This window comes from Hipposideros armiger, unplaced genomic scaffold, assembly GCF_001890085.2.
Source record: "Hipposideros armiger isolate ML-2016 unplaced genomic scaffold, ASM189008v1 scaffold_84, whole genome shotgun sequence".
Taxonomy (NCBI): Eukaryota; Metazoa; Chordata; class Mammalia; order Chiroptera; family Hipposideridae; genus Hipposideros; species Hipposideros armiger.
This window is the reverse complement of record NW_017731434.1, coordinates 1,707,118-1,722,419: the sequence shown is the minus strand read 5'-3', so window position 1 is coordinate 1,722,419 and position 15,302 is coordinate 1,707,118. Positions and strand designations below refer to the sequence as shown.

The 15,302-nt window shown below is 36.0% G+C and overlaps 1 protein-coding gene across 1 annotated transcript in view; it reads right to left on the bottom strand.

Moving 5' to 3' along the window:
• MSH4 (mutS homolog 4) overlaps positions 1 to 15,302 on the bottom strand; it is a 79,726-nt gene that overhangs the window by 22,977 nt on the left and 41,447 nt on the right. Inside the window, exon 9 of the mRNA XM_019644048.1 lies at positions 1,734 to 1,808. Coding sequence (XP_019499593.1) covers positions 1,734 to 1,808 — 75 coding nt within the window. The remainder of the gene's footprint in view (positions 1 to 1,733; positions 1,809 to 15,302) is intronic.

Sequence of the window (15,302 nt, the reverse complement as noted above, 5' to 3'; positions counted from 1 at the left end):
TTCCTTCCAAAGATAAATACTCTAAATATTATGGTATATTTCCTGTCACTTATTTAAATAAAAAAAGTTATATCATTGCATGTTCCTTTTCTCCCCCACTTAATTCTATATTGGGGCATTAGAAACTATTTATAGCAAAATTTTTAAATAAGTCCAAATATATATTCCACCCTGAGGAAACCAAATAGTCTCTTCTCTAATTATTGGAGTTCTATGCAACTTATCATTTCTCACTAATATAAATAATGCTGCAATGACCATCACTGGGCATAAATCTTGATCAACATTTCTTAATAGTTCTTCCAGACAGATTTCTAGAAGTAGCATCACAAAATATAAAAGATAATGTTTCAAAACTTTCCTGTAAAGTATGTATAATTTGTACTCAATTTGTACCAGCTATCTATGAAGTTGCCTGTCTCACTATTATCTCATTAGCAGTAAGTTCATCCAGTAAGAAAAAAAAATCTTTGTTTCTCTGATAGATTAAAAACCATGGTATTAATTTTCATTTCTTTGACTAATAGTCAGGTTAAGCATTTCTGGTACCAAATAGTTCCACTCTGATTTCCTTTTTGGGGTCATTTCTCTTATTCCCACTGGCATTCTAGTATTTTCTTATGGAATTACATGAGTTTTATGATGACAGAAATGAACATTTTGTCTGTAATTTGCTATAAATTTTTCCTAAATTTCTTTGGTTTTACTTTGCCTTTGACATATCAAAGTTTGAAACGTGTGTTTCATCAAATCTATCAGTTTGGGGAGTGTTATTACTATATCTCTTTCATTCTAAGAAAGATGACACTACTTTTGAAATCAATTCTTCCATATTTTTCATTATTTTTTTCTGTTAGAAAGCAGTTCTTTTTGGCATTTTAATTTTAAAAATGTTTTGCACAGGGTAGTATTTAAAAATTGATGAGAAAATTGCCATTTTGTGACTATCAGAGTAACAATACTTCAGGTAAGAGTTGTCAATAAACACTAAATTAATGAAAGTTTAATGAGAAACAGGATATTTACAGTCTCAAAGCATCTCTCCATAGATTACGTATAACTTTAACGAAAGGAAACTGATCAAAGTTAATATCACCAAGCATAAGAAAATGACATCATGAGAAAGATACAACATTGCCCAGAGAGTATTGCTGCCAAATATGCATAAGCCGAATTTAACCATGAGGAGGCAATCACACAAATTGAAGAATATCCTATAAAAACAATTGACCCTTATTCTTCAAAATGTCAGTATAGTGAGAGACAAAGAAAAGCTGAGATACTTTTCAGTTTAAAAAAGTATAAAGAAGCATGACAAAAATATAATGCATGGTGCTGGACTAGACCCAGGGGGGAAAAATCCATAAAGAACATTATTAGGACAATAAGAAAAATGTGACTATGGGCTATACATTATATAACAGTAATGTATCAATATAAGTAGCCTGAATTTTATAATGATATTGTGGTTATGTAAGAGAACACCCTTGTTTGTAGGAGATATACACTTTAGTATTTAGGTACTACAGCTTATTCTCAAATGGTTCAATAAGAATAATAGTAAGGATAATAACGTGTGTGTGTGCTGTGCATGTAAAGAGAGAGAATATGGGAATTAATTATATTATTCTTGTTACTTTCTCTAAGTTTGAATTGTTTTCAAAACAAAAAGTTTAAAAAAACTGATGCTAGACATGTTTTAGACACATACAATATGCACATTTATAAATTACCTTTAAAGGATCCACAAGTTCCAAGGTATGTTTTAGGTATATTAAATTTGTTATCTTTGATTCAGCTGCATTAACCTATTAACACAAAAATCCAAATATAGATACCATAAATATTTAATACAAATATGGGTTTTCTTTTTAAACATTCTACACTTATTATGTTCCATACAGTTTTATATATCAACCTAGCCAGGATGCCAGCCTAAAACATTGTTTAGCAATTACTGACCCATCATAATAAGACTAGCACACTAGTCTCCTGAAAGTCTGACCATGAAAAGAGTTCACCTCATTACATCCAACTTGCATTTCTATTTCAGCCTCTTGGGTTAACCTTAACCCACAGTAGCAATAGGAGATACAGTTCAATCCTGAGCAGCACTAAGAGACTAGAGTTAATTGGAAAAGGCACAAGGGGTATTTGTGGATAGATGATATTTGAAAAGCTGAATCCAAACCCCCCAGATAATTATAGAACAACACAAATATCCCTCATTGATTCCTCTTCATGCAAGTAAAACAATTTTCATAATTCCAGTTGTCCAAATTAATTATAGTTTTTTTCAAAAAGCAACACCAGCATTCTAAATTTTATAGACTTTTTATAAATTAAATTGTAGTACTGTCTCAACAGCTGAGCAATGCTACTAAACCTGGGAAAATGACGATGTTCTTGTAGATGGACTAATTTACCAACACTGACAAGAAGTTTTAAGATATTACTATTAAGACATAACAGTAATTGATATAGTGCTGTTTCTTTTTGAAGCCTCTGGACCTTTATCCCCATCTGTGACCATACAGGTCAATTTAGAAGAAATACCAAAATGAATGATTTTAGCCCTAAAACAAGTTATCTCATGCTCTCTTACAATGGATCTCTGAAACTAACTGGAAAATTAAAAATAAATAAAATTCACCAAACAGAAGACAACTATCATCACTATTACCAAAGGAGAACAGCTTCCAAAAATAGCCAAGATACCCTTGTATAAGAACAAGGTGGAAGGACTAACTAACTAAAAGGACAGAAAGAAAGACCAATGGAACAGAGTAAAGAATCTAGAAACAGACCCAATCATATATGAGTACTTGATTTATGACAAAGATTGACTACAGAACTTGAGAAAAAAAGTTTTTTCCATAAATGGTGCCAATTATGAATCCATATGAGAAAAAAAATAAAACGTAGTCCCTTTCTCACACCACATACAAAATTCAAACCCAGGTGGACTGTAGATCTTAAATATAAAAACTAAAACAATAAAACATCTGGAATATAACAAAGAAGAATATCTTCATTACCTTGGGTGTCCTAACTAGTTTTTATAAATTTCATAATTAATGACTTGGCATCCATTAATCATAGGGCCAAACTAATGGCTAACGTTGTTTACATCTCCCACATGGTCTGGCTTTTGTGGGCCCACAAAAAACATGCTACAAGCACTCCAACTACAAACGCCAACATCTGTGTTTTGCTTCCTACCCATAGGGGACATTTCCACCTAACAACTTCCTGCTACCTTAATAATAAAGGCTTTGCAATGCTCTCCCCTCATTCCTTTTGACTCCTGACCAATTCTGGTACTTTCCCATGTGACCCTGTGTGGCATGCTCCCTCCTCTCAGGAATTGCAAGTAATAATCTTTTAATGGTATTAGCCTCTCTATGTCATCACTCAGTCACCTCCAAAAATTAAAATGCCATGGGTACAATCAAGACAATGGGGTAGGTAAAAACTTCTTAAGCAGGATACAACAAACACTAACTACACAGGAAAAATCATCAACTAGAGTACATTTAAATTAAGAAGTTCTATTCATCAAAAGACACCACTGACCCAGGAGCGGTTCTTTAAAAGCAACTTTGAGAAACTATAATTTGAGGGCAAATAATTTATTTGAAAAGTAATTCCAGTAAGTACAGGCAAGAGAGTAGGGAAGTAAAAAGGGAATCTGCACTGATTACCACTACATAGTATTAAGGCTCAATACTATTTGCTGGAGGCCTGTCAGAGCTGGTATAGAATAAGCTTCAGAAGCTATCTCCATAGGTAAAAAAAAATGAGGGTATTTATTCATCTAGTTTTTGGTACTGGTCAAGACCTGTTGCCAGAGCAACAACTCTAGACTGTCCTGTGGCCAGAGAAAGCCCTCAGGCAGTGAGTTTCAGCTACTCACAGTAAGAGGCCTTCCTTGTACAAAAGTGAATGCCATGGGGATGTGGGTAGTACCCAACAGCATCTACTCCACAATACTGAGCAAAAAAGCAAGCCTCAAAGTGGGAAAAGATATTTGAAACACATAGAACCAATAAAGGGCTCATGTCTAAAATATAAAAAGAAGCTCTACAAATCACAAAAGGAGATAAACAACCCAAGAGAAAAATGGTCAAGAGGGGCAGCCAGTTAACTCAGTTAGAGCGCAGGTTCATAACACCAAGGTTGCCAGTTCAATTCTCAAATGGGCCAAGGAGTTGCACCCTCCACAACTAGATTGAAGACACCTATTTGACTTGGAATTGATGGGTCCTGGAAAAACACAGTTCCGCAATAAAATTTAAAAAAAAAATGGTCAAGAGACTCAAACAAGACTTTCATAAATGAGGTATTCAAATGGTCTATGCCAGGGGTCAGCGAACTGCGGCTTGCAAGCCACATGCAGCTCTTTGGGTACATACATGTGGCTCTGAAGTAAAATTGAAAATGAAGGGCTGGCCGAGTGGCACATTGGTTAAGAGCTCACTTGGGATGCCAGAGGGCCCTGATTTGGATCCCACATATGAGGACCAGTGACACTGCCCTCTACAGCTAAGATGCTGAACAACAGCTCGACCTGGAGCTGGGCTGCCATGAGTCGCCGGTGACGGCGTAGGCTGCAGTGGGTTGACATGGGCTACCGTGAGCGGCCAGCAGCCGCAGTGAGTGGCCGTCCAGAAGCTGGCAACTGATCTGCCTTGCCCAGGAAGAGCGCAATGATGATGCCAACTTGGGCCAGTGAAGCGTCTTCCACAACTAGACTGAAGAACAAAACGACAGCAACTTCTCTGTTCCCCTTCCCCCAATTCCCCAACGCTGTTCCCATCCCCCAATTCCCCAATTAAAAAAAAAATCTTTTAAAAAAAATTGAAAATGAAAATAAAACTATCATAGTTTCATATATAAAATTTTAAAGGATATTATTCACATAATGGTGATTATGTAAAAATATATTTATGGCTCTGGAATAATTTTTAAATTGTTGTGAGGGACAGGATTGGTTCTTCCAGGGGTCAGCAAACTTTTGAGACGGAATGTACCCAAAGAGCCGCATGTGTCTCGTGAACCACAGTTTGCTGACCCCTGGTCTAACTGTAGACCCAAAAGATAGAGGAAACAGATTTTGCAGTCATTGTCAGAGAGTGCTGAAGGCTGAATGAGAAGGGGGATTGAAATAATTTCTCAGAGCACGCAAAAGCAAGTGGACAAGGAAAATACAGAATAACAGCTAGGCAGCCTTAAGGGCCATCTGACTACATGAGAATCAACACTGGTGATTATTAGGGTGAATAATCTGAGTGGCAGTAAGGAGCAAGGGGGATACAACCTCTAAACTCCACAGGAGGAGAAATGTGAGGAGAACAAGCACCACTTAAGAGGTATGCAAAACAGCAGTCATTACAGAAGATACAGGTTTCAGTTTGAGGGAGAAAGGAAAAAATAAAGGAGATTTCGCCTATAACCAACCTTGTGGGCCAGAGGGGAAAATGAAAGGGTGTCATAGGATGAATAAGGGTAAAAATAAAGACAGAAAAGCTAATGTGCAGACACATTTGCGAACTAGAATCCAAAATGGGGAACAATTTAAGAGTACTGGGCTTCTTGTGGTGATTTACATGAATAGGAATAGGGTCAAGATATTACTTCTGATGGTTCAAAAGCAAATAGTGAACAACGGTTCATACAAAAGTTGGTTTGCACAAACACTGAAAGTGAAAGTTGGTGGAAGGATGGTCTTTATAGAAGCAGAAAAAATTTCAAGGCTCCAACTGACTCTTACTAATAGAAATATGGAGTTTTGTAAAGAAATGGTCTTCCTCTGAGGATACACATGAATGATCACTTGACCTCCATCCATTGGATTCTGTCTGTATAGCAATGGTTCTCAACTGAAGGATATTTTCCCTATCAGGGGGTATCTGGCAATTCCTGAAGACATTTTCAGTTGTTACAGTTGGGGAGACATTACTGGCATCTAGTGGGTAGAACCCAATGATGTTGCTAAACATCCTCTAGTGCCCAGGACAGCAAAAGAAGTTTCTAGCCTGAAATCTCAACAGTGCCAAGGTTGAGAAATCCAGCTGTAGAGAAGATGTTTTACTACAAGCACACAGGTACTTTTTTTAACTCTTTCGCACTGGTGATTTCCTCCCCGTCTGTTCTTTCTCTGTCTCCCTCTCCAACCCTCCCCTACCTTGCTAGCTTTGAAGAAATAAGCTGCTATGAATCCTACAGCTGCGAGGAACTAAATGTTGCCACCATTGCATAAGCAGTGCTGAGCTCCCCAGGTGAGCATGCAGCTATAATTAACACCTTAACTGCAGCTTCTGAGATCCTAAGCACAGGACCCAGCTATGATGTGCATAGATTCCAGAACTGACAGAAACTATGAGATAATAAATAAATGTGGTTTTAAGCTGCTGTAGTTGTGGGTAATTTGTTACACAGCAATGAAAAAAGAAAAAGAAAAACAATAACAAATACAGAGTTTATTTGCAGTTTGCTTCTTCAAAGCCAGTAAGAGAGAGGGTCTCTCCATGAAGAACTGGGAGGCAATTCTCTACTGGTCTTTTTCATTTCCTCACATCTTGTGAGCAGAGGCACTGACTGCCTTTGTTCTGGACAGTCTCTTCAAGGACGTTTGTATAATGAATAGCCCTGAAAGACACCTCCTTCCTAGAGCAATGGGTAGGTTTGCTTACAGCCTTGGAAGATAAAAATAGTGTCTTCCTCCAGAATAGCAGGCAAGTATGCTTACTTCCCAGTAGACAAGATTTCGTTCCCTAAGCTCAGCAATTCTCTTGCAACATACTCTGTGGGCAAGTGTCAGTTGCCTGGCCCTCTTCACATTGTTCTGTGGGAAATGGAGCTTAGGGAACCAGTGAAAACAATGCTGATACTCTGGCTACTGCTGTTGCTGTGAGTACGTACTCAAGTCCATTCTCTCTGATCCAGGAGTCCCATATCTTCTTAGCTTAGCATCCATGAAACTGGTTCAGGAATTTGTTAGTTTGCAAGTAGGGTAGAATATCAGATCTCTGACAGTTCTTGATAATACTATGCTGTAACTGCTTTATTTAAAATCTAAATCCCACATTGGTTTATAAATTCCTTTGGCTTAGAGATTTACTTCTGATAATATCCATGCTTGGTAAAATAAATCATTTGTTGGATGAAAGAAAAAAAGCCATGTACTACATGTATTCTATATGTCAGTCTGAAATCAATTGAAAAAAATTAAAAGTCATTCAAAATGAAGCAAAGAAATTTGGGGGAAAACTTGAAAAAAAATTGCTTAATATCAAAATTTTCAAATGTCAGAGGAAAAATTTGGGGCATTTACAATGAAAAACACACAGATTCTTAGTACACTAAACACTAAGGTCATAAGTATTGTATAGAAAAAAAAGACATTTGGGCTAATTCAAATAAGAAATGTAAGCATTATCCTCAGAAAATATTTATGATCAGAAAACTGTATTTTCTAAAATCAATATTCTTAAGAGGGAAAAAAACCAAAACCTTATCTTAGGCAAGCAATTCCACACTGAAAATTTTCAGACAACATTTAGTTCATTCAGAAGTTTAAGATAATCATATAATTCAGCCAACAGAACATTTAGTTCATTCACGAGTTTTAGTAAATCATGCAATTTAATCAGCACAGGTCTGAACTAATTTATTGGGTTGTCAGAAAAGTCATGACGTATTTTTTCTATGTTTTTGTTTCAAAAATGCGTCATGACTTTTATGGCAACCCAATAGTAAATATTGTGTTTAATTAAAATATATATGCTTATATTAAGTGAAGAAAAGATCCTCATTTAAAATATATTTCCAGATGATTAAAAAACTATTGACTTTTATTTTTACCTTCATCTACCACTCCCCTTCCCCCTTAATGATGATGAAAGGAGAACCGACTCTAGGTGGTAAACACAAAATGTGATATATAGATGATGTATTACAGGACTGTACACCTGCAACTTTACTAACCACTGCCACCCCCTATGAACTTTAATTTTAAAAAATGGAAAAATAGTATAAGGAATATTGAAATTCATGAATCATGTAGGAAGTCAATATATTGCTTAAGCTTCCTTAAAAGTTAGTAAATCTCATTTGAAAAATATTTTTTAAAAGCCTCCACAAAGAACAGATGTTTTCTTGATTTTTTTTTCGAAAAACTATATGACTTCACTCATATATATGTGGGATATAAAACTGAAATCAATAATCAAACAGGACAAACAAAAACTCATAGACACAGACAACAGTTTACTGGTTACGAAAAGATAACAGGAAGGGGGTGGTAGATGAGGGTAAAGGGGGTCAAATATATGGTGATGGAAGGAGAACTGACTGGGTGGTGAACACACAATGTGATATATAGACGATGTATTACAGAAGTGTACACTTGAAACCTATGTAACTTTACTAACCAATGTCACCCCAATAAATTTAATTAAAAAAACAAAAATAAAAGAACAGATGTGATTAGGAAAAAACTTATAACTATGACTGATCCTCCCCAAACTAAAAAGGATGGAACGTAACATTGTCCCTTAAAATCCTATAACTAGTTATAGATTGCCTTTTCTGAACAGAAAAGATTCCAGATTCTCAATTTACGGAATTACCTTACACCTAGCCCAGAGGACTTTTCTAAAATCTGACAGTCAAATTAATTACAGAAACTGACTAGCTAAACACATATATTTCTCTGAGAGCTAGTTGGCCAAACAGATATTCCTTTAATATAACTAGAAATGGTCTAATGCAAAAACATGTATATTACTAATTCCTATATCTAGTACACTAAAATATAATGCTGTATGACCATATAATACTTCATATTATATAAGTTGACAACAAAGAGACTGGTCTCAGGTATAATCTGATTAATTCTTCCCTATAATATGATTGAAACAAAGTCTTTGCTTACATACTGTTAAGGGTTGATATGTGTTCTTCCAAAAAGATATATTTAAGTCTAAACACTCAGTACCTCAAAATATGATATTTGAAAACAGGGCCATTGCAGAGGTAATTAGTTTAAGATGATGTCATAGTGTAGTAGGGTGGGGTCCTCATTCAATATGACTGGTGTTACATGAAAGACAGCCATGTGAAGACAGAGAGACACACAGGGAGACTACCATGTGACAAGGAAGAAACAGATTGAAGTTATGCAACAGCAAGCCAAGGAACACCAAAAATTGCCAACAAACCACCAAAAGCTAGGAAGAGGCAAAAAAGGATTCCCCTACAGGTTTCAGAGGGAGTATGGCCCTGTCAATATCTTGATTTCTGACTTCTAGCCTTCAGAATGAAATAATAAATTTCTATTGTTTTAAGCCACCTCATAGGTAGCATTTTGTTTCAGCAGCCCGAGAAAACTAATAAACATAGTAACTACCAAAGCAGTCATTTCCTGCTTCTATGCTTCATTGCATTTTTCTGTGTAAAACATGTGATTCATAAGTAAAGCTGTTCCTTAAGTTATTTATTTCTCATTTGAAAATATCATTCAAAAAAAAAAGAAAAAGAAAATATCACTCAAAGCAGTGGCATTTGGCAAAAGGTCATAAAGTCTAGTTGTAGTGCTTTGTGTGCTTATATTCATAACTGATCATTCATTTTTAAGTCTTTGAAAGTCCTAAAACATTTCATGGCTCTAAAAACACTGCTAACCAAATACAAAGTGAAAAAAAGGTTAATAACACATGCTAACAAGAGCATATCCAAAAGTAAAGTGAAGAACCCTTCATATATTATATATTCATTATTAAGACATAATTTGAATATAAACACTGTGATTTAATATTATCAGTCAGGGTCCAAACAGGGAAATAAGAGCATCCCTGGTGTAGGGGAAGCAAAAAGCCAGAACAGGGTGAGGATGGGGAGGTGGCACAGCACAGGACGATAAGGAGGGCACCATACTGAAAGACCGCCCAGCACAAAGTGCATGAGCCTGAGCACGGTCAGGAGGGTATCCAGGCAAGGGGAGAGGGGGCAGCCTGGCATAGATCCCAGTAGGCTGAGAAAAGTCTCTGCACAGGAAGGCAGCTTAATGCAGGCTTATCAGAGCCTGAGAGAGGTGAGGAAGCAGAAGCACAGGAGGGAGGTTTGGCAGGGAGTACTGGAGCACAGGCAGAGTGAGGATGGCATCTGCATAAGGGAGGAGTGGCAGTAGTCAGGGATGGGTCACACACAGGAGGATGGGTCAAATATGTTAAGGATAATGGGATTCAGGTTTGTTATTGTCAGAGAAGGGAGTTACAATTATGGAAAGGGAAAAAACTAGTATAAACCCTGGAATACTGCATTGAAATTGGAGGTATTGGTGTAAACTCATAGTTTTCAATTGAATAGATGGATATAGAATATATAGAGGTAAATGTGTGTATATTTATGCATTCAGGCCCTCAGAGGGCTTGAGAATACTGACAGCCCAATAGCAAAGAGTAAACCTAGTACCCAGGTCTTGATTTCTAAATACCATACCCCACTAAAATGAACCAAACTCCTGGGGGAAATAGCTGATTCAAAGGCTGGAGCAGGGAATGTTCACACCTGGTTCATTTTCTTTAACCAGAAAATGATAAAGTGCTCAAAGAATGATGGGTGTCTTTCCAAATGAAATAGAGGCCAAATTAAATGGGGCTTGCACTAGCCAAATCTAAGACTATTTGAGAATAAAAATAAATATTGACAGTAAAGGATTAGAACCAATTGAATAAAATATGAAATCATAAGTCTACATAGATTAAATAAATTGAAAGTTTGATAAGGAACAAGGTATTTACATGGTTTCAAAGTACTTCCGCACAGAATACGTACTAACTACATAGACAAAATAGTAATTTTACAGTGGGGAAGCCTCGTGGACACCACCTAAATCAAGTACACAAAGTTAACATCATCATAATGAGATATTCAAAATTGTGTGCCATCTGATAAGATGCAATGAAAAGAACACAAACCTCGCTTCTATGATACTCCTGCCAAAGTTACCTGAATCTAATGATGAGGAAACATCAGACAAACACAAATTGCAGGAAAATAACAGACCTATAATTTTCAAGTGTCAAGGTCACTGAAGACTAAATAGATACAAAAACTAAAGGCAATGCTTGATTCTTAACAAAATCCTTTTTTAATAAAAGACATTATCAGGGCCGGCCAAGTGGCACATTGGTTAAGAGCTGGCTTGGGACGCCAGAGGGCCCTGGTTCGGATCCCACATATGAGGGCCAGTGACACTGCCCTCTACAGCTAAGATGCTGAACAACAGCTCAACCTGGAGCTGGGCTGCGGTGAGACCCCGGAGGCAACCGCTGCTGCAGTGGGTTGCCATGGGCTACCGTGTGTAGCCAGCAGCCAGTGAGCGGCCCTCAAGCCGCCGTGAGCAGCTGTCCAATGGCCGGCGAGTGACTGCCTCACCCGAGAAGAGCGCAATGATGGTGCCAACTTGGGCCAGTGAAGCAACATCCTCCACAACTAGACAAAAGAACAAAACGACAGCAACTTGTCTGTTCCCCTTCCCCCAATTCCCCAGCGCTGTTCCAATTCCCCAATAAAAAAATTTAAAAAAAGATATCATCAGCACAATTAGAAAAACTTGAATGAGATCTGAAGATTAAGTGGTATTAATCTATCACTGTTAATTTCCTTCTTTTGAAGGTTGGTTGTGGCTGAATAAGAGAATATCCTTGTTTATAAGAAATACTAATGTATTAGGGAGGGATAGAGCATCTTTTCAACAACTTTTTAAAATTTCAGGAAATTAAGTTATTTGTAATGCATTTACAAATTTTCTGAAGGCTTGAGATTTTATTTAACTTTTACTTTCACTGTTTTAAAACGTTCAAACCAAAAGGTCTTACATGCTTCCAAAGAATGGAGAGGGAAAAAAATGTTATATACAAAATTCAGGAATCGCAATGTTTTCAGCTTCTCAGTGGGAACATCAGGAGCTACAAGATAGTGGAGAAATGCCTGCCAAATTCTGAAGGAAAATTATTTCCTGACTTGAATTCTACTTTTCAGCTAAACTATCAATCAATTATAAGAAACATTTCAGACATGCAAAGTCTCATTTTTTCTCAGAAATGTACTAGAGAATGTGCTCCAAACAAGAAGAAAGTAAGCCAAAACAGATGAATGCTTGGAACACAAAACACAAGAGATCTAAAATAGGATAGACAGAGAATGATGCTGAAAAAAGAACCTGGGATCACAGCTGCATAGAGAAAGGTGAAACCAGTCCATACTGGAACAGGTCAGAAGCTTATGGGAGAGACAACTTCAAGAGGTTGACTGATTATTGAATGTATATGAATATAACTGACAGGATATTTAGAATATATTGAGGGGATAGTTAGATAATCGGTGGAAATATTTATGCCTAAATTAATGAAAGTATACAGTAAACCAAGCAAAAAGTTTTTAATTCTAAGGGGAAAAAAACACAAAAAGCTATGCAGGCTCAGCTCTTTGTAGTATGGATAGTTATAATAATTTTGATCTAACTAAAATTATGTTATAACTGTACTGGGTGATGGGATGTAGGGAAGTGTCCATGTCTATGGGAGATGGGAGAGGGAAGAGAGCTAAATATTCAACCTTGTGGTAGGGAATTAACATGTTATATCAAAGAATACCATCAAGAAAATGTACAAACAATCCACAGAATCACAGAAAATACTGCAAATCATATATCCAATAAGAAACTTCTATCCGGAACATATACAGAAACTTTACAACTCAATAATAAAAACACAACCCAATTAAAAATAGAGGATATGAATAAACAGTTCTCCAAGGAAGATATACAAATGGCCAATAAGCTCATGAAAAGATGTTCAATTTCATCAGTCAGCAAGGAAATGCAAATAAATAATGTGGTTTTGACATTTTCCATCTGGCTTATTTTTCTTAGCATGATATTTTTAAGATCCACCCATATTTCAACTGGCAGTATTTCATCTTCTGAGTATTCCATTGTGTATATGCGTATATCACATCTCCTTTATCCAATCATCTATCGCAGGATACTCTGTCTTGGCCATTGTGAATAATGCTGCAATGAACATAGAGGTACAAATATCTTTACAGATGAGTGTTTTCAATTTTTGGGGGTAGATATCCAGGAGAGGGATTCCTGGGTCATATGTACGGTAATTCAATCCTTAAATTTTTGAGGAGCCTCCAAACTGTTTTCCATAGTGGCTGTACCAATTTACATTCTCACCAGCAGTTTATGAGGGCTCTCCAAAAATTGTTATTACTTGTCTTGTTGATAATAGTCATTCTAACAGGCATGAGGAGGTATCACATTGTGGTTTTGATTTGTATTTTCCTAATAGCTAGTGAAGTTGAGTATCTTTTCATATATCTGTTGGCCATTTGTAAGTCCTCTTGGGAGAAGTGTCTGTTCAGGTTCTCTGCCCATTTTTTAATTGGATTACTTGTTTTTCTGTTGTTGAATTGTATGAGTTCTTTATATATTTTGGATATTAACCTATTATCGGAGGTGTTGTTTGCAAATATCTTCTCCCATTCAGTTGGTTGTCTTTTTGTTTTGCTGATGGTTTCTTTTGCTGTGCAGAAACTTTTTAGTTTGATATAGTCCCATTCATTTATTTTTTGCTTTTACTTCCCTTGCCTTTGAGGTCAAATTCATAAAATCCTCTCTAAGACCAAGGTCCATAAGTTTAGTACCTATGTTTTTCTTCTATGTATTTTATTGTTTCAGGTCTTATATTTAAGTCTTCAACCCATTTTGAGTTAATTTTTGTGTATGGTGACAAATAAAAGTCTAGTTTCATTCTTTTGCATGTGGCTTTCCAGTTTTCCCAGCACCATTTATTGAAGAGGCCTTCTTTTCTCCCTTGTTTGTTTGGCTCCTTTGTCAGGGAGTGTGGTATCTCTGACTTTGTTTTTTTTCCTCAGGATTGTTTTGGGAAATGCAAATAAAAACCATGAGCTACTACTTCACACCCACTAGGATGACTAGAATCAAAAAGTTAGATAAAAACAATAATGACAAGGATGTGGAGAAATCAGAACCCAAATAGACTGCTAGTGGGAATGTAAAATGATACAGTCACTTTAAAAAACAGCCTGGCACTTCCTCAAACAATTAAACATTGAGTTATCATATGACCCAGCAATTCTACTCCTAGGTAAATAACCAAGATAAATAAAAACTTACATCCACACAAAAACTTGTACACAAATATTCATAGCGTATTATTCAAAATAATCAAAAGTGGAAACAACTCAAATATTCATCAACTACTGCATGGATAAATAAAATGTGCAAATCTATAAAAGAAAATATTACTTGTCAATAAAATGAATCAAATTTTGATATATGTTACAATATGAATTAACCTGAAAACATTTTGTTAAGTAAAAAAAGCCAGTCACAAAAGTCTACATATTGTATATTGTATGATTCCATTTATAGGAAATGTACTGAATATGTAAATCAATAGGGTCAGATAGCAAATTAGTGAATGCCAAGAACTGGGGCAGGAGGGGGTATAGGGTTGGGAATAACGAGAAGTGATTGCTAATGGGTACAGGATTGCTTTTTGGGTAATGAACATATTCTACAATGAATTGTAGTAATTATTATACAACTCTGTGAATATACTAAAAATGACTGGATTTTATACTTTAAAAAGGTGAATTATATGCTTTGTGAATTCTATCTTAATAAAGCTATTATATTAAAAAGAAATAAACCATGGGATATAGGAACTCGTATAGAACAAAATGTATGACAACAATAGCACAATGGGAAGGTAGGGGAAATGGCAGCATACTACTGTAAGGTTCTTTTAATTTCAGTTTTATAATTGACATAAAATTGTAAGATATTTAAGTGCAAATATTTATCTCTTTGGCGAGAATATTTAAGTTCTACTCTCTTAGCAAATTTGAATTATACAATATAGTGTTATCAGCTATAGTCACCATGTTTTATACTATCTTCAGATCTTATTAATCTTATAGTTGAAAGTTTATGCCCTTTTACCAACCTCTTCCTGTTCCCCCACACCTACCATCCCCTAGCAACCACTTTTCTACTTTGTTTTTATGAATTTTTTTTTTTATTTCACATATAAGTGATACCATGCAGTATTTGTCTTTCTCTGTCTGGCTTATTTCACTTAGCACAGTACCCTCAAGGTCAATCCATGCTGTTGTAAAATGGCAGGATATCCTTCTTTGTCATGTCTGCAAAATATTCATATATTGGAAAAATATATATATATATGTATATATATATA